This window comes from Eubalaena glacialis, chromosome 9 (genome assembly GCF_028564815.1).
Source record: "Eubalaena glacialis isolate mEubGla1 chromosome 9, mEubGla1.1.hap2.+ XY, whole genome shotgun sequence".
NCBI classification, from domain to species: Eukaryota; Metazoa; Chordata; class Mammalia; order Artiodactyla; family Balaenidae; genus Eubalaena; species Eubalaena glacialis.
Genome location: NC_083724.1, coordinates 119,514,943 through 119,534,202, shown reverse-complemented (window position 1 = coordinate 119,534,202; position 19,260 = coordinate 119,514,943). Strand labels below are relative to the sequence as shown.

Sequence of the window (19,260 nt, the reverse complement as noted above, 5' to 3'; positions counted from 1 at the left end):
AATCCTAGTTGAAGATAATTATGTTTTAGCTGTAATTGTTCTGGGTCACAGGCCAACTAAAAATTTCTAGTTACATAATTGAAAATTATGTGGTTCATCTCTATGTTGATTGACTTTGCTTGATGGAGTCCTGAGGGAAATTGTGCCATTTCATTTCCGATCAAATTCACATTTGAACCCACATGTCCAGAATTCTCACTGACGCCACTAAAATGAAAGGAAATTGAGAACCAGATCTCTAAGAGGCCAAATGGAAGTTTTCCTTTGGGTTTTTGGACCTAGGTTTTAACTGTCAATTTAAAAAATAAATTTTAATGTATATTTATCTTTCAATAGGATTTTTTTTTAACTCTTCTGACCCCTAAAGAACACAAGAGATGTATTAAATTTTGAAATAAACACTTTCTGGAGATGAGAGAAGGTAGACAAAAATATTCTGGAAAAAGATGTTTTATTAAAACACCGTTTTTTCACATATGCGGAAAGAGTCCACATGTGAAATAGAGAATATTAGGAAAACGAGCAACTCCTTAGAACGCTGTGGGAATCACAGGGTGAGGCTACCAGCATTAAGAACTATATCCTGGTTTAGCAAAGACAACCAAGTACACACCTGAAAATCAGAACATGAGGAGTTTTTCACTGGTACCAAATAAGAATGGTTCTAGGACACTTTTACATTATTGCCTCTTGAACTTACAGTCAGTAAAATTTGGAATATAAAAATTAATGTAGAAAAGCAGACTAGTCTACCACTAGTAAAAAGGAAAGCATATTTGTTACCTGGTTCAATAGCCTTAATGTAAAACAGAAAGTTGACTTCCATTAAGTATTCAGAACAGACACATTTCTATGGCCCGAAGAATAAAGAATCTTCAATAGAAATACGTTGCTTTGTGGTTATATTAATTTTAAAAAGCATCCCAAAGGTGACAGGTGGTTTTTTAATAGCAAAACCCAAAACCTGATTTGTGACATTACATGAGCAATACTCATGAAGTTCATTAATATGTTAAAAGTTACACAGACACAGAGCCCAGTAAAACATTGCCTACAGTGTGTTAACATTCCCAGGAGAACAAAACCAGTAAGAGCATTTTGGAAGAAATCAAGGAATGTGAAGATAAATAAATTAGAGATTGCGGGAAATGGGGCCAGTGGGGTGGGTTTCAGGCCATTAGTATTATACGTAAAATGGAAATAGAGAATAGAAGAACATGCTGAAAATTATCAACGGCCTTTCTTCATTTCCTCTGAGGAGAAAATAATGTGACACATAAAAATCTTTTAATCTATGAAGAACAAAGCCATCCTTCTCTTGATGTCACTGCAACACTGCACCAGACTTAACTCATATTTGTGTGATGGGGTGTGGATTTCAATCCACAGACCCAGATGTGCATGACACAGCACAATATTAACTTCTCTTCAGAACTACTTAAATCCAACTCTAATTCCCTGCACAAAAGTAGCAGGAAGTTCAGTCCCCCTTACGAGGGGTGGCAGTTACCAGAATCCAACGAGGCCAGTCGATCAGACTCGTCCTGAACACAGCTGCCGGTTCACAGGGGTTGCCACCCAGACCCCTATAGCCCAAGCCACTTGGTTTCGAATCCAGCAGTTCTGCCAATTCCAAGCGGGATAAAGTTTGTCAAGGCCAAGAGTCGTGGTGGGTAGGGGGCGTTATCTTCCCTGCGTGTCCCACACGGGAGGCCTTGCCATTATCTAGGGGCACCTGCACAGTGCAGGGTGGGGGGCTCCATCACCCCAGGACCTGACAGCTCTTGGGGGGAGTCTACCTTCTCGCCCTCTCTCTCCCCTCTCCGGGCATCGTGCATGATCTCAGGCTGGGAAGGGTGAGAATTAGAAGGAGCAGCTTCTATGAGTTTCTGAGTAGCTGCTTCTTGCCAAGCCACAAAAAGGAGTGAGGGTGAGAGCCCTGGTTTGCTCTGTGCTTGAAATGAGAAGGGTGATGGCAATCCAAGGGAAAGGACAAATACCGATTAATTTATGGATAACTGGTGTTGCACTGACATTGCCTATTTCATGGACCAGGAGGGATTCTTAGCACCCGTCCTGCACAGCACAGGGGCGCCTGCCAAACATCACCCCCACCTAATGCTCTGGCCTCGGCAGCACTGGGCTTCTTCCTTGTCTTGTTACTATTCTCCTTCCTAACACGGGGCCTTTGTGTACCTTCCTCCTTAGCCTCAAATCCATCCTTTACTCTTCTTTCTTTCCTTTTTGAAAAATTCATTACCTTGTGGAACTTTTCAACAATTCCTCTCCAAATATTGTCATGATAATGACATGTCCCTTGGCGATTTCGACCTGTAGACTGAAGGATACTAACATTTCATGATAGATCTGTAATTTCTTGGTAGGATTGCTACTTTTATCTGATGCTGCTCTTATTTTATCAGACCCTAGATCATTGTATTTGGACTGGTACGAAACTTGAACTAAAGTGTCAGGTTAGGATGCACTTTATGATGAACTTTTAACTTCCAGAAGTGGAAAGGTAAATCAATTTTTATAGTTTTGCTCTTTATAAAAAACCAGGATATTAAATTCTAGGAATTCCTCCTAAAGATTTACTCACACACGTGGAAATGATGTATGTACAACATTATTTACTGTAGAAATTAAAATATTGAAAATAATCTAAATGTTCACCAAAATAAATATACATATATATGCATAATGGGATAATGAGCAAATGTTAAAAAACAGAACAAGGAAGCTCTTTTCAATATGGCATGATCATTAAAATACTTTAACGAGTTTTAAAAGGAACTAGGTAAAGGACACTATATGTAGCATACAATCATTTTCATAGAAAAGGAAGAAAAATAAGATATATCTGTATTTGCTTATATGAGCATGAAATATCTCTGGAAGGATGCCTAAGAAAAAATCATGGTTGGTTGTGATGAGAAAAATAGTGGCAGGAGATAGAAGTAGGAGCAAGATGTTTTATAAATATGTGAATATATTATCTATTCAAAATAATTAAACATTTTAAAATGTTCTAAAATAAAGATTAATGGGTGGATCTGCAGACTTCCACATCTGAACAAGATGGAGTAATATGGGCCAGATTTACCCTCCCACCTGAAAAAACAAATAAAATACATGAAACAGTGGTTTTCAAGACACTGGACAATGAAGGACATTGATCCCTGAGAGATGGGAAACACTAAGGTGAGGCCTAGAATCGCCCCAGCTTACTGACTTGAGAGAGTCTCCAGGTTGTGGTATAAGGAAGGGGAGCCCAGGTGGGACCAGCCTGAGTTGATGTCGAGCTGAGTCTGGGGAGACTAGGGCAGCTAGAATTTCAAGGGCAGAACACCACAGAAGAGAGCCACATGGGAGGGAGCCCCAAGATCTGCAGTGGATACCCCCTGAGTACTCAGCAGAGGATGATGAGAGCGTGTGTGCAAAGAAACTACCCAAGACTAGGAAAGGCACCACTAGAAAGAATTAGAAGTAACAGTGCCCAGAACACAGCCAAGGCTGGGAAGAGTGTCTGTTCCCATCAGCCAGACTGAACGACCTGATGATTGGCAGGAGGTTGAGTAGAGCACACAGAGGGCCTTAAGGGTGTGAATAATTTGTAGATTATGCATTGCTCCAGACTGCCTAATAAATCTTAAGAGCAAAACCCAAAAGGGTCAAACTACCTCCAAGTAATGTAATTGCATCCTAGAACAAAGCTCAAAAATGTTCAGAATATCCAGCTCCCCAAAACTTCTATATCTCAATGAAAAATATATTAGGCAGGCAAAGAAGCACCAATACAGGGCCCATAATGAATGGGTAATTCAATGAATTGAAGTTGTGAACTAAGAATTAACAAACAAGGACAATTAGATGGTAATTATAACAGTATTCTATAAATTCAAAAAGTTAAGTAGAGACATGTGAGATATAAAAAGACCAAAATTAAAATCCTAAAGGTGGAAAAAATATGTGTGAGATTTAAAATGCTTTGATGTTGATGGGATTATCAACAGACCAGACTTTACAAAATAAAAGAAAAAGATTAGTGAACTTGAAGATATAACAACAGAAACTATCCAAAATGAAACAAAAAAGAGAATTTTTAAAAAGGAAGAAAGTGTATAAATGGACACTCTGGAGGATATAAAAGAAAGGTAAGAACAGAAAGAATATTGGAAGAAATAATGGTCCAAAATTGTCCAAATTTCATGTAAACTGTGCCTACAAATCCAAGAAACTCAAATATTATTGAGCACAAGAAACTGTACCAAGAAAACTATACATCATGTGTCACATCATAATAAAATAGCTCAAATTCAATGACACAGAGATCTTAAAAGCAGCCAGAGGGAAAAAAGACTCATTGTATACAGAAAAACAGAGGTAAAGATAACACATTTCTCATGAGAAACAATACCAGTGAGAAGACAGTGAGTAATATCTTTAGAGGATTAAAAGAAAAAAGCTGTTAACTTGGTATTCTGTAGCCAACAAGAGTATCTTTCTTAAAATGTAGACATGCAAAGAATGAAAGACTTCATCACCAACTCACTCCCACTACAAGAAATGTTGAAGAAAGTACTTTAGGCAGAAGGACAGAAATTTGAATCTACACAAAAGAATGAAGAAAACAGAAATGGTGTTCATAATAATATAATTTCACATATATATAATTTTATTATTTAAATCTTTTTAAAGGATAATTGAGTGCTTAAACAAAAATAATTATAATATGATCTGAGATTCATAACATATGTAAAAGTAAAATGTATGGCCCACAAGGTACAAACATAGGGGAAATAGAAACAAAAGGATTTTATCAAAAGGTTCTTATAAAATATCACTGGAAGGTAAACTGATAAAAAATAAATATGTGTGATAGAAACCACTACAGCAACCACTAAAAAGGGAAAACAAGGAGTTTTCATTAAGTCAAAAAAAGATACTAAATTAAATCATGAAAAATATTCAATTAATCAAAAAGATAGGAAAAGGAAACAATAGATGGGACAAATAGAAAGCAGATTATAGATTTGAACCTAATTACATGAATAATAGTATTAAAAGGAAGTGATCTCAACAACACGGGGTGGGAGGGCAAAGCTGGGGCAAAGTGAGAGTAGCATCGACATATATACACTACCAAATGTAAAATGGATGGCTAGTGGGAAGCAGCCGCGTAGCACAGGGAGATCAGCTCGGTGCTTTGTGATGACCTAGAGGGGTGGGTTAGGGAGGAGGGGAGGGAGGCTCAAGAGGGAAGGGATATGGGCACATGTGTATGCATATGGCTGATTCACTTTGTTGCGCAACAGAAACTAACAGAGTATTGTGAAGCAATTATACTCCAATAAAGATCTATTAAAAAAAAAATAACAGTGATCTCAACAACCCAATGAAAAGGCAGAGATTTTTAACAGCAAGATGCAACTATAAGCAGCCCACAAGAAAACCACTTTAAGTATAGACACAAATAGTTTAAAAAGTAAAGTAAAAAGATATAAAAGGTATAAATAGTAGTGTTTAGATAGTACAAATCTAAAGAAAGCTGAAACGGCTGTATTAATATCCAAGCAAAATCAATGTCTGAGCAAAGACTACTACCAGAGATGATAAAAGTCATTTTGTAATGAGAATGAGGTCAATTCATCAAGAACACATAAAATTCGTAAACATTCATGCATTTATTAACAGAGCTACAAAATGCATGAAGCAAAAAACTGATAGAACAGCAAAAAGAAATAAACAAATCCAGAATTATAGTCATAGATTTCAATATCCCTCTCAGTAATTGATACAACGAGGAGACAGAAAATCAATAAGAATATAGAAGACTTGAACAACACTATCAACCAACTTGACCTAATAAATGTATGGACCACTCTACTCAATGGCAACAGAATACATTCTGATAGACCACATTCTGAGCCATTAAAATATCCCAATAAATTTAAAAGAATTCAAGTCATACAAAGTGTATTCTCTGACCACAATGGAATTACATGAAAATCGATAACAGAAAGATCTCCAAAAAATCCAAAATAGTTGGAAATTAAATTACACATTTTTATATAACCCACAGGTCACAAAAAGAAAACAAAAGGGAAAATTGGGAGTATTTTGAACATAATGAAGATGAGAACATCACATATTTTTCATAGGATTCTGCTAAAGCAGTACTTAAGGGAGATTTATAGTACTAAATAGCTATATTAGAAAAAAAAAGTCTCAAATCAATAATATCAGCTTCTACCCTAAGTAACCAGAAAAAGAAGAGAAAATGAAACACAAAGTAAGTAGAATAATTAGACTAATAAAGACCGAGGAGAAATCAGTGAAATATAAAACTGAAAAGCAATAGAGAAAATCAATGAAACCAAAAGCTAATTCCTTAAGCAGATCAATAAGACTGATAAACCTCTAGCCAGACTGACTGGGAAAAAAGAGAGAAATAACATAAATATGCTCAACATCATTAATTGTTATGGAAATGCAAAATAAAACCACAATAAATACCACTATGCCCCTGTTACAGTGACTAAACTTCAAAAGACTGCCCATATCGAGTACTTGAGGACGGGTAGTAGTTGGAATTCAAACACTGCTGGCGGGAATATAAAGTTACAACCTTCCTGGCAAAGAGTTTTGCAGTTTCTTAAAAGTTTAAGCCCACACCTACCATATGATTTAGTCATTCCACTCCTCGGCATTTCCTCAAGAGAAATGAAAGCATATGTCCCCACAGAGATTAGTACACAAAACTCATAGCAGCTTTATTTGTAATAACCCCAAATTGGAAACAACCCAAATGTTCATCAGTGGGTGAATGGATAATCAAACTGTTGTACAGTCATGCAAATGGAATACTACTCAGCGATGAAAAAGGAAGAAACTGTTAACACACGCTGCAACAAGGGTGAGTTTCAGAATAATGATGCTGAATGAAAGAAGGCAGACCCTCCCAAAGAAGAACACATACTGTATGATTCCATTTATAGAAAATTCTAGACGATGCAAACTAATCTGTAGTGACAGAGATCAGTGATGTCCAAGTGGAAGGGAATGAGGAGAGGGTCAGGAGGGAGAGATTACAATGAGGAAACTTTGTGGGGGTGATAGATGTGTTCCTTTCTCTTGAATGTGGTGATGGCTGCACAGGAATATTCATAAGTCAAAATCTATCTGATTGTCCACTTAAAATATTTGCGATTCATTGTATGTCAACTATACCTCAATTACGGTGTTCAAATGATTAATGCACAAATATAAGTAAATACATGAACAAATAAAAGGTTTGTTTCTTACCAGCCATTCACACTAGTCAAAATAGGAAGCACTAATTTATCTGGAGCTTGGCAAAAACATCAATGAAGGTAAAGAGGTCTGTTTGAATTTGTTTTATTATGCCTCAAATTAACTAAAAATATACCCCATGGTTAGTTTTTTATAAACTCATTAAGAAAACAAGATATTGTGTTTCCAACAAATTATTTACAATTAAAAAAATCAATCTAGGACTTTCTCTTGCCTGATATTTATACTAGTTCTATATCTACGATAATTCTAGTTGGGAGATTCATTCTGCACAGTGTAAATTCGGTTGCACTCTGGTCTCGTGCTTTACGCAATCAAATGAGAATATATTGGTAGGACTTAAGATCTTTTTATTTGTGGTTCAGATCGAATAGGACTGACTATTTCTGATTGCTTATGCCCAAGTCTTGTGGGATCAAAGATGACACAGAGGTAACGTGCTCACTGGGGAATTGCATCCACCACACGGTACCGTCCTAATCTGTCCCAGCTACAACTGTAATTACCCTCTAAAATTCAGTGCGTGGAAAATGGAAAAAGATTATGCTGCTGGAGAGAGGGCTAAAGTACGGTACCTCTGGTTCTAAGACTTCGATTTCAAACAAAATTTTAAAATCGCATGAGATTCTTTGTGTTATTTTTCGAATCCTGCTCACTTTCCTAGAAGGAAAAATAAATCCCTCTTCCTGCCTTGTAATCTTTCCATCTACATAGAGTATACACATTTTTTAAAAAAATCTAAAACTGCAGTGATAAGGCCAAGTACCACCTTAACATGCAAAATCTTTGAAATATACAGCACACTGAAATACAATAAATACGTTTATGTCCCTCAAGCGCCTCGTAAAACGTTACCAAGAGTACAACTTCAGTTGGTCTGTAAATTGGTGTGTCTATATATTTAGATATATTTTTAAATGTGTGTCTTCAACATTTAGTGCCTTGTACTCTTATGTATAAATATCCTTTGCTTCAAAATCTTCAAAACTGTCACAAAAACTATATTGACCGAGTGTGTTTTTACAGATTTGCTTGGTCTGCATCAGGTGTTCTCTAATTGTTTTATGTCCATATTTCTGTAGCTGTCTCTCTTCACCTCCTAAACATTGAAACAGAAACGGTGTTGCAGTAAAGAATTCAAAGGCTTTGAAATCAGGGGACCTGGTCTAGCCGCAGCACCACCGCATCCTGGTGCCACCCTTGGGCGCTGGGCCCTACCTTTTTCTGCCTGTTTCTCCCAGTAGCACACAGGGAGGATGTACCCAGGGCTGCTGTGAGGATTAATCAAGGCAACTGGACAAGGCTGTCAGCCGAGAGCCCAACACATAGTGAACGTTCAAAATCACAAGAGTGGACTTCCCTGGTGGTCCAATGGTTAAGACTCTGCCCTTCCACTGCAGGGGGCACAGGTTCGGAGAAGTAAGATCCCTGCATGCCGTGCAGCCAAAGTAATAATAATAATTAAAAAAACACACAAAAGCTGCCTTTGAACTGCAAAAAAGTTTTAAGGCAGGGTCCAATGATTATAAATTATCTCATTACATAGCAACATGACTGCAATATATCCTAGCGACAGCAGAAAGCCTAAAAATTAGTATTTGATCAAAAAGAATATTTCCTAGAAGGTAGACTTTAAAAAGTACATAATTAAAGCGAAAAGACCTAGTTTAAATTCCAACTTTGGCACGTTAATAGCTGGTTGGTTATTTTATTCTAACTGACCATCTTGCAGTCTGTAAAATGGACATGACCTGGAAAGAGTAGGTGCTTGCTGAATACATACTGAGAGATTAAATCAAAGATATGGTCTACAACCGTGTTTTCTATACTTTCATCTGTCTGACAGCATAAGATCTCTTTGAGGAAAAGCCGTAGAACTGATGGATTTTCCCAACATATCAGACACTAGTCGTCATGTCCTTCTCTCTGCTGACAAACATATGGAGCCAATGCGTGGCTCCACGGGGCACTAGTGGCTTTAGAGCCTGAACTGTGAAGTTCAAAGCTCAAGGGGGTTCCAGGAGCGATCAGAGACCTAGTGTGAACTCATGTGCACTCACAGAAAACCCGAACTGAAAAGCTCCCTGCGGTGAACACTGAGACTTACAGTTTGCTTTTTTTTTCCCCCAAGCAAAATGCCATGGTCCCTGATGTTCATAGCCCTTTAAAGATTATTTTATTCCTTTCACAGGTCTCCCGTTATGGCTGGAGGTCTCTTTGCTGTGGATCGCAAATGGTTTTGGGAGTTGGGGGGCTATGACCCAGGTTTGGAAATCTGGGGAGGAGAGCAATATGAAATCTCTTTCAAGGTAAGCCGTCAGCACCCTTCTCACGCTAGGTTGGCATCATTTTGACCATTCTAATAGAATGGCATCATTTCGTTTTGTGACCTCCTATGTTGCAAATTAACAACGAAAATAGACATGTCGTTTTCCCACCTCGGCTTTTGGATGAGAGAAGCTACTTCCTTCTGATGTTTCCGTGAGACGTAGTCATGCCATAAAAGAAACACAGACGAGAAAGAATTCAAAATCCCACTTGCAGGGGGGAACCGTGGTGTGCCAGCACTTCTGCTGCCCCGCTTGTACTGCATTCCTTCTCAGGTACCTAGAACAGAGAGACAGAGGCATGAAGGTGAAAGAAATGGAATTACTGGAGCTTTTGCCCGTTGTGTTTGTTCTCGAAATAATACTCCACCTTTTGCTCGTAACCACTATTCCACAATTTCAATAACAGAAGAGTAATTTTAAATTCTGTAATAATCTAAATGGGAAAAGAATTTGAAAAAGAATAGATACATGTATATGTATAATTGGATCACTTTACTGTACACCTGAAACTAACACAACATTGTTAATCAACTATGCTCCAGTATAAAACAAAAATTAAATAAATACAATATGAATGACAAATTAAAGCTATTCTTTATATAATTCCAAAACAAGTGAGTTTTTTGTTTATTTTTATCTGAAATTGCCCAGGTTTCCACTTGCTTTGACCATAAGTACTCGCAAAAATTATACTTTATTACATATATATACATTCATATATTACATATATACATATAGGATATATGCAAGTATATGATAGAATATCAAATTTCAAGGTTTGTAAATGAAAATAATTTACCACAGCATGTGAAGACCAGATAACCAAAGCAAAATAAACTGTGCCAAAGGTTTTTTTTTTCCTTTATCATTGTCATTATTCATATCGAAGATATAGTGATTCTTGCAAGATTTATCAGACAGAAATCTCACTAAATAAATCAGCTTTCCTAATTACCTCTATTATAAAATCAAACCAATTCTTGGTAAGAAAATAAAGTGCATCCTGAATATAGTAAAAGTCAAACTTAATAATCCAGCTAAACTTTTTGAATTTATGCATAAAAGAAATTGACAAAACTGGTTTTTATTTAACTGTAACAATACATTCTATGTGTTAACAGAAACGGTATGTTGTCCCCAAAGTGTCATAAAATAAATATTCCAGAGAGAAACTCAGGAGACACGATTGCAGGCTTCAGGACATCTAGAATTTTCCATCTCACTACTGGCAATAAGCCTTGAAATACTATTTATTAAATTAGTGCTTTTTTATTTACCATCACTGAAACACACCTAATTTCACATCTAAGTTACTTTTTTCTTAAACTTTGTATACATACATTTACTCCATTTATTTAATGGTATGTGATGTACAGAAGCTAGGCCAAGTGCTTTATATGCTTTATATAATTTAAAATCACAACTCAGAGAAGTGGGTATTATTCCATTTTATAGATGAAGAAACTGAGACTTAAAGTTTTAAAAATTTTAGATTAAATTTTTTAAGTTTTAAAGATTAAATAAACTACCCAGTGTCACTTAGGGATTAAAATGCTCCAATTCTACTTAATTGCAGAGAATATAGAAATTTAAAATTGTCTGTTCACTCAAGGCATACCTACCAACACCATTCCAGAGTTCACGGTTAACCTTTTGATCTCTACCTAATGGTTCCTCTCACTGAACAGAGGTGAGTATCTTCATTATACCCTAAGAGCGTAGCAGCAAACTTTGTACTGACCCTGGCAAAATACTACTGATTATCAGATATGGCCCAAAGTTGGGTGCTAGTTTACAGTAATACCTTCCACTGGAAAAACAGAATATTGCATTTGACTCCAGCAATAAAGGAAAATAGGCATTGCTCTATTTGCAATATCATCAGAAGTTAAAGAATGCTTTTTACTTCTCCTGGTTCAAGATATTTTTTTGTTAGATTCTCTTAATTCACGAATTCTTTAACTTTAAAATGCTGTTAAGAATATCTGCATTCTACAAATAATAAATGCTGGAGAGGGTGTGGAGAAAAGGGAACCCTCTTACACTGTTGGTGGGAATGTAAATTGATGCAGCCACTATGGAGAACAGTATGGAGGTTCCTTAAAAAACTAAAAATAGAGTTTCCATATGATCCACCAATCCCCCTCCTGGGCATATATCTGGACAAAACTATAATTTGAAAAGATACATGCACACCTATATTCATAGCAGCACTATTTACAATAGCCAAGACATGGAGATAACCTAAATGTCTTATCAGCAGATGAATGGATAAAGAAGATGTGGTACATATATACAATGGAATATTACTCAGCCATAAAAAAGAATGAAATGATGCTATTTGCAGCAACATGGATGGACGTACAGATCATCATACTAAGTGAAGTCAGTCAGAAAGAGAAAGGCAAATATCATAGGACATCACTTATATGTGGAATCTAAAATATGACACAAATGAACTTATTTATGAAACAGAAATAGACTCACAGACATAGAAAACAAACTACCAAACAGGTAAGGGGGGGGATAAATTCGGAATTTGGGATTAACATACACACACTACTATATATAAAATAGATAAACAACAAGGACCTACTGTATAGCACAGGGAACTATATTCAACTTCTTGTAATAACCTATATTAGAAAAGAATCTGAAAATATATATATATATAACTGAATCACCTAAAACACTGTAAATCAACTATACTTCAATTTTTCTTAAAAATTGTTTAATAAGAAAAAACAGAAAAAGAAAATCTGTGGTAAGCAGGAGATACCTGGCTTAGAATAATAAACTGGGTGTGGATAAAGGTACTGTGGGAAGTCTGGAGCGTTTGCAGAATGGACATTTGCATTCTAAATCACAAAGGTATTTTTTAAGACAAATATAAGCTTGAACCTCTCATTTCTCTGTCACTTGTATCTATCGCTTCTCTTCGGGGTGACCTGAGATTTTATTACCCCATTTTCTCTTTCTCAGTTATCTGTCATTCTGAAGGATATAATTGGAATGCAGCCCTGTCGTCTTTGTCTAGAAACCATGGCAACAGAGCTAGAGGTTCAGGACTAAATTGCCCCAGGTTGTTTGATTGAAATGACAGATCCTTTGGCAACAGCTATATCTTACAGGGTCCCATTTCAGACACATCTCTCCGTTCTTCCCATAATTGTGTGCTGACCTTGGGGTTCCTGTCCCTCCCTATTAGGATTTGTAACATGAGGGGGACACCCTCAAGCACGATTTGGTAGAATTTGCATGGAAGATGAAGAATTTTCCCCATGCAAGAGAAATTGAAAGAATTGTCCACAAATAGCTGTGTTCAATGGTATTAAAAAGTCAAGAAAAATGGAACATCTGCATTTTGGGACACAGTCCATAAATTGCGATTAATTTTACATTGTAAAGCACTGTCAGATATACACTGGTCAGCCCTTCAGGCTTGGGAGTATGTACAGATAACTGAGAATTTACGAGTCTATTTCACACCATAATATAGAAGTTGTTTCAAGTCTGAAACTTAGAAGCTCTAATTCAAAAGATTTCTGTCTGTGGTTGTTATCTAGCATCTTTGCTTGCTGTTTGCATTTCAACCAAAGAATCATTTCACTGATGTTTATGACAAGACTCCATGGCTGAGTGAAAATATTTCCAGAAAACTCTGCTTTATATTAAGGGCTGAGTTTTTGGTCAGACGGGGTTTGGCTAAGAGGGCTCCTCAATTCCCTGTCTCTGTAAATATCTTTCCTTCCTTTTTCTAACATCTGACTAGGTGAGTGGATTTCATGCCATCACATAGAAACCAACACAGCGTAATTTTCAGGAGTCCCTCAAGGAAAAGGGCTCTCTAGAGAAATGATCTCTCTGCACCGCGCCCAGTCTTCAAACTCTTTTAATATGAATCTGAATTCTCACGTGGCCCAGAGTTATCCAGCTGCCTCTCAAACGTTGCTAGGTTAGCCAGCTGCCAGGAAGGAGAAAGCACCATTTAGTCAGTCACTCAACAAGTTTTACTGAGCATCTAATTTACACCAGGCAGTGTTCCAGGTACTCAATTTGGAGCGGCATCTGGAAACAAAGAGGAAACCAAGACAGACTACAGAGTGTTGCATGAAAGAGACAACCCTCCTTTAAATGGTGTGTGCCACTTAAGTTACTGAAATGGTGTTAACACCGTTATGGGTCTCTGATTGTCCAGAGTGCATTTTTATACCCATTCCCCAAAGATCAAATTCCAAGTGTTAGCATTTTCAGAAGAAAACTCTTCCCAGAAAATAAAAGTGAGCAATAAACACTAATTAGTCACCCACATGATTTAGAATGAAGCCCAGGGACTCTATTCCACAAAGTCCTCTGGCATGAGACATAAAACTTAAATCTACATAGAAGAGCATTAAATTTGGTTTGTCCTTTTCCACGCCCAGGAGCATAACAACACGGTCCCACCTTGGTCCAATATTTCTTGGGCCATCTTTTGTCTGGGAAGAGCTGTGACCTCCAGCCTCAGCTGTGCAGAAACCTTCAGCGCTCCAGGTGACATGAATCTGAGCAGCATATGTCCTAGAGCGAGTCTAATAAATCTGGAAGCCCCACGGCCTATCTGAAATCACTCGTAATGGATTGAAACACCCCATGCAACTACCTATGTTATGTGCTCTCATCCTTCCCGTGTGTTAAGCTTAAGGTCCAGACATGTAAGGAAATTTTAACGTACCTCTCACAATCTTTCAGCCCTTACCAGTCACTAACTCATTCAACCGGCATTTATTTATCGATTACAATGTGCCAACTCTGGGCTAAGCTCTTGAGGTTCCAAGATAAATGTGAGAAAGATTCTCTCCAGTAGCCGCCTGGAGAAGTAATTCATCCCAATTTCTCGGTATTGTTTGGAACATATTTTATTTCCATATTCACAGGAATATATTCAGGAGGCTCTTCACCAGCCTCCCTCCCTCTCCTCTTTCAACTGATCTCCATTTTTTTATTCATTTATTCCCTGAGTCGCTTTATTTTCCCCTCCTAAAAGTTCACAGTGGCTCCTAAGGACCCCACAAATCACAAATCAGATTAGCATATGAATCATAAACCAGGGAACTTTCTCTCAACCATCTGCCCCAGCTAACCATCTCCAGCTACACTGCAAAACCAACTTAAGTAGTGTTTTCCTTTCCTTCCCAGAAAAGATGGAAACACAAACATCCATCACTGTCCCTATTTATTGCAGAGATTTTAACTAACCAGACTTTGATGAAATTTTTCCTCAAGATTTTAGTCATTCCCTCTAAAATATTAATCAGGAACCTTCACCAAGAGTCCGTGTACTGTGCAAGCTAGACTCCACAGAAAATGCAAAGGAAGCCCAATAGAAGCCTTCTTCGGATCAAGTACAATTGAGGTGAATATTTCACCCATTAAACATAAACATCAATTAAAGCAGAAAAGCACAAAAAAACCTACGTTAAGAATCTCCTCTAAAGTAAAACATACAAATGGACATTTATTCACGAATCTTCTAATGCAAGAGAGGCCAAAGCTGTGCCGTCTGCATTTGGGTCCTCGGATTGGGATAAACTAGAGATGCATGGACCATATCCACATTGTATCCATCGTGAGTCCCAGCTTGGGCTCCTTTACATTGGAATGAGAATCTAAAGACACTTGGAAGCTATCTTCATGCAGTCATAGAATCCTTCCGATTTTTTTATGGTTTAACCCAATCCTTTAGTATTAACTTTGCTCACATCTAATTTGACAGCAATTTTTAAACAACTCCGTCTTTCAAAGTCCTCAAATTAGTTTTGACACGAACAACAATTCTTTTCATAACAGTATTTCACCAATTCAAGTGATATTTCATTAAATTACATAATTACAATTTTTAAAAACTAGCACAATCCCCTTTGGGAAGAAATGCACTGCCACTGAGATACACACGTAACTTAACAATTGTGAGCCGGAAGTTCCAGGTGTATTCGATGTAGCCTGTATTCGGCATAGGTCCACCATAATATGAATGCCATTCAATATGTTTACAGAGAGAACAGAGAGGAACGTTTCACACAGTAAACTGAACAGAGATTCAGACCTTGCTGTCGAAAACTCTCAGTCTCATAAGTGACAGGAAAAGCTCACGTAGCAGAGGCAGCTGCATTGCTGCCTTTGCACAGAGGCAAAATCACCCGGCTTATCGGGCTCAGGTCTGGGGCGAGGCTCTCTCCTCTGGTCCTCATCCCTGCCCAGGTGCCCCAGTGCCCTGCCCTCTGTGTCCAGGAGACTTACAGGTACCCAGGTTGCTGAGTGGCCAGTGTCTTACAGTGATGAGTCAGGGCAGGGGGGCAGCCTTGGTGCCCTTTCTCTTGTCTCTTCCACTCTGTGCGCCGGTCCTACGGACCAGTTCCCACTCCTGTTTGCTAACGGTCACCTCTGTTCCCTTCCCTCAAGCCCAATCTTGTGTAGTCTCTCTAAACTGAAAAAAAAATCAGTCCTAAAAGAAGCCTCTGGGGTTTCCTTGAATCTTGGCGTCTACGTGGCTGGTGGTAGGGGAGAAAATGCTCCCCAAGGAAAAATAGAAGATGGAAAACACAGTGAACATAACAAAGGGAATACTTAAGTTTTAATCCTGCCACATACAAATAAACATTTCAGCTCAAAGAGACTAAAACATACCTGAGATTTTACTAGACAGCATCCGTTTATTTTGTACCCCTTTGTGACTTTTAAAATCTTTACATGGAGCTCCCTGTGTCCCAAAGCCCTGGCCATTCTAGTCTTCCTATGGTGGTAATAACTATTATTTGGTCCTTTAACAAGGAAAAGTAATGACTTAGCATCTAAAGGTCACGGAATTTAATTTTTTATTCCATTCAACACTAATGCAAGGTAAAAATATAATTTCTATTTCATAATTGCAAAGGCAGGCCATTACCTAGTTAATACCAAAGCAAGGAGCAGAATTGGGGTTCGCTCTCAAAACCATTAGGCTAATTTCTCTTAGCTGGAAAAAGTAGAAGACTTTATGCCCTGATGCAAAAGTGGCTACTGTCATGCTCTGAAACCACTTTTAAAAAGAAATGCAGGCTCTTCCCAGTGGGAATTTTTATTAAATGCGAGGGCTGACAACTCGTTATTATTTAATGTAAAATTTAATTTTTTACTGTCTTCAAAATGCAATGGTTATTCAATAAGGATTGCATATACATGATAGGGACTAATTGTTGAGTATAGAAGACTCAGCTCTTTATTAGATCAAACAAGATAACAGCCATCAGTTTACAACTGTTATAGTTCAGGCAACTGTATAGTCTAGAGCTTAACCTCATTACAGAGCTTCTCAAGAACAAACATGGATTTTATTTATTTGTACTTAGAAAATCAAAAGAACCCCACTAAATTAGCTAAATTTAAAGTTTCCCTACATAGTAGGAAGCCATCAAAAAAATTTCGAGTGTATTTATAGTTCAACAATTGAATGTTATACAATTATAATTTACACTTTTAAACTGGAAAAGAAAGGTCTGTTCTTAGAGATCACTCAAAACAGAAAAGGAGAATATGAAGCAGAAACAAAAAAAAAGCCTAACTTTACCCTTGACAAAATTCTCAGATATCTTACCCCCAACCACAGTGTATAAGGAACGTTATCATATGCAGTAAGATCAATTCAGTGGTGGTAAAACAGAGGCACGGGAAGACGGAATGACCCCAGCTACCAATCTCATTTGAAGTCAGCAGATCTTACTTCCCCAAAGTAATTGGCACCTCCTAAGGGAGAAAAATCAACAATCACTTTTTTGAAACAGTAGCAACAGGTGTGATTGCTGGTGGCCAGAGCTTCTCTGGATCGAGTCTGGCACCAAAGAGAAGCATCCATGGAAGGCTGGGGACAGGTCTGAGGAGGTTTATACAGACCAGCCACATTTTCAGGAAGCAGGCTGTTAATGCGGCAGGATGGAGGAAAGATACTCAAGATCACAAGCAGCCCTACAGCAGCCAATTCCTGTTGGACGCAGACAAATAAAGGCTAAAAGAATTCACTCATGCACTAAATTGTGTGTCATAAAGTGAATGCCTACTACTGTACTTGGTAAGAAGAATGCCCCCTACTCAAAGATAAATAATAATAACTTTTAAAAGGAAATAGCACATTAAAATATTACAGGAAAAAAGGAAGAAAGGATCAGGAATGGTCACCAAAATCATGCTGCTATACCTTTTTATAAATTCTTTTAAAAGGTTAATGAAGTCATTGACTCTGTAAAACAGTATGAAATGCTGAACTTTCTGAGATTAGGAAAAATGTTAAAAGACAACAGAAGGAGATAGAAAATAAACAGCAGCAGTCAGGATATCATGAAAAAGAAGAAGAAAACCAAAATGAAGGTCACATTGAAAGCAACACAAAAGAGAAGGAATATTCTGAAAATATATAGGGACACAAAGGATAAGACTGAGAAAAAGGAACAAAATGAAATTAAAATGAGCAAAGTTAAAAAGTAGTAGAGTGGAATGACATGGAAGATAAAGGAGCTCATAGGACTATTCCCAAGGGACAAAGTTAAATTGAAATAACATATTTCAAAACCTAAGAGATACAGCTGAAGCAGTGTTCAGAAGAAAAGGCAGACTCTTAAATTCTTACATCAACATAAAAAAGAATAAAAATAAACTAAACATCTACATCCAGTTCGCAAATAAAAAATAAAATAAAGCTAAGGAAATATTAATAAGCATTTGAAAACTTAATGATTTAGAAAACCTAAAACTAGTAGTGCAAGAGCTAGTTCTTTAGAGCCAAAGATAAATCATTAATAAGAGATATAGCTTAGAAAATCAAAAGAACCCCACTAAATTAGCTAAATTTAAAGTTTCCCTAGGTATGGAGACAGATAAATTAATTAGAAAATGGTTAATTGACATTTATTAGAAGAAGAATACACAAACTCAAAGCAACCTAAATGTCCATCAACAGATGAATGGATAAAGAAGATGTGGTGTTTATATATATGTATATACACACACACACACACACACACACACACACACACACACAATGGAATACTACTCAGCCATAAAAAAGAATGAAATAATGTCTTTTGTAGCAACTTGAATGGACCTAGAGATTATCATACTAAGTGAAGTAAGTCAGACAGTGAAAGGCAAATATCATGTTATCACTTGTATGTGGAATCTAAAAAAAAAAAAAATACAAATGAACTTATTTACAAAACAGAAATAGAACCACAGACATAGAAAACAAATGTATGGTTACCAAAGGTGAAAGTGGGGGAGAGATAAATTAGGAGTTTGGGATTAACAGATACACACTACTATATATAAAATAGATTAAAAAACAAGGACCTACTGTATAGCACAGGGAACTACATTCAATATTTTGTAATAACCTATAAGGGAAAAGAATCTGAAAAAGAATAGATATACATATACGTATAACAATCACTGTGCTATAAACCTAAAACTAACACAACATTGTAAATTGACTATACTTCAATAAAATAAAATAAAATGTATAAAAATGGGGAAAAAACAGGAATTTTCAAAATTTAAACGATCATAAGAGATTGCTCAATTCTATGCAAATACAGTTAAGATTATA

General features: G+C 37.0%; 1 protein-coding gene across 1 annotated transcript in view; it reads left to right on the top strand.

Annotated features, from left to right (window-relative positions):
• The window catches only part of GALNTL6 (polypeptide N-acetylgalactosaminyltransferase like 6), a 1,192,984-nt gene that overhangs the window by 1,078,069 nt on the left and 95,655 nt on the right, over positions 1-19,260 (top strand). Inside the window, exon 7 of the mRNA XM_061199500.1 lies at positions 9,509-9,626. Coding sequence (XP_061055483.1) covers positions 9,509-9,626 — 118 coding nt within the window. The remainder of the gene's footprint in view (positions 1-9,508; positions 9,627-19,260) is intronic.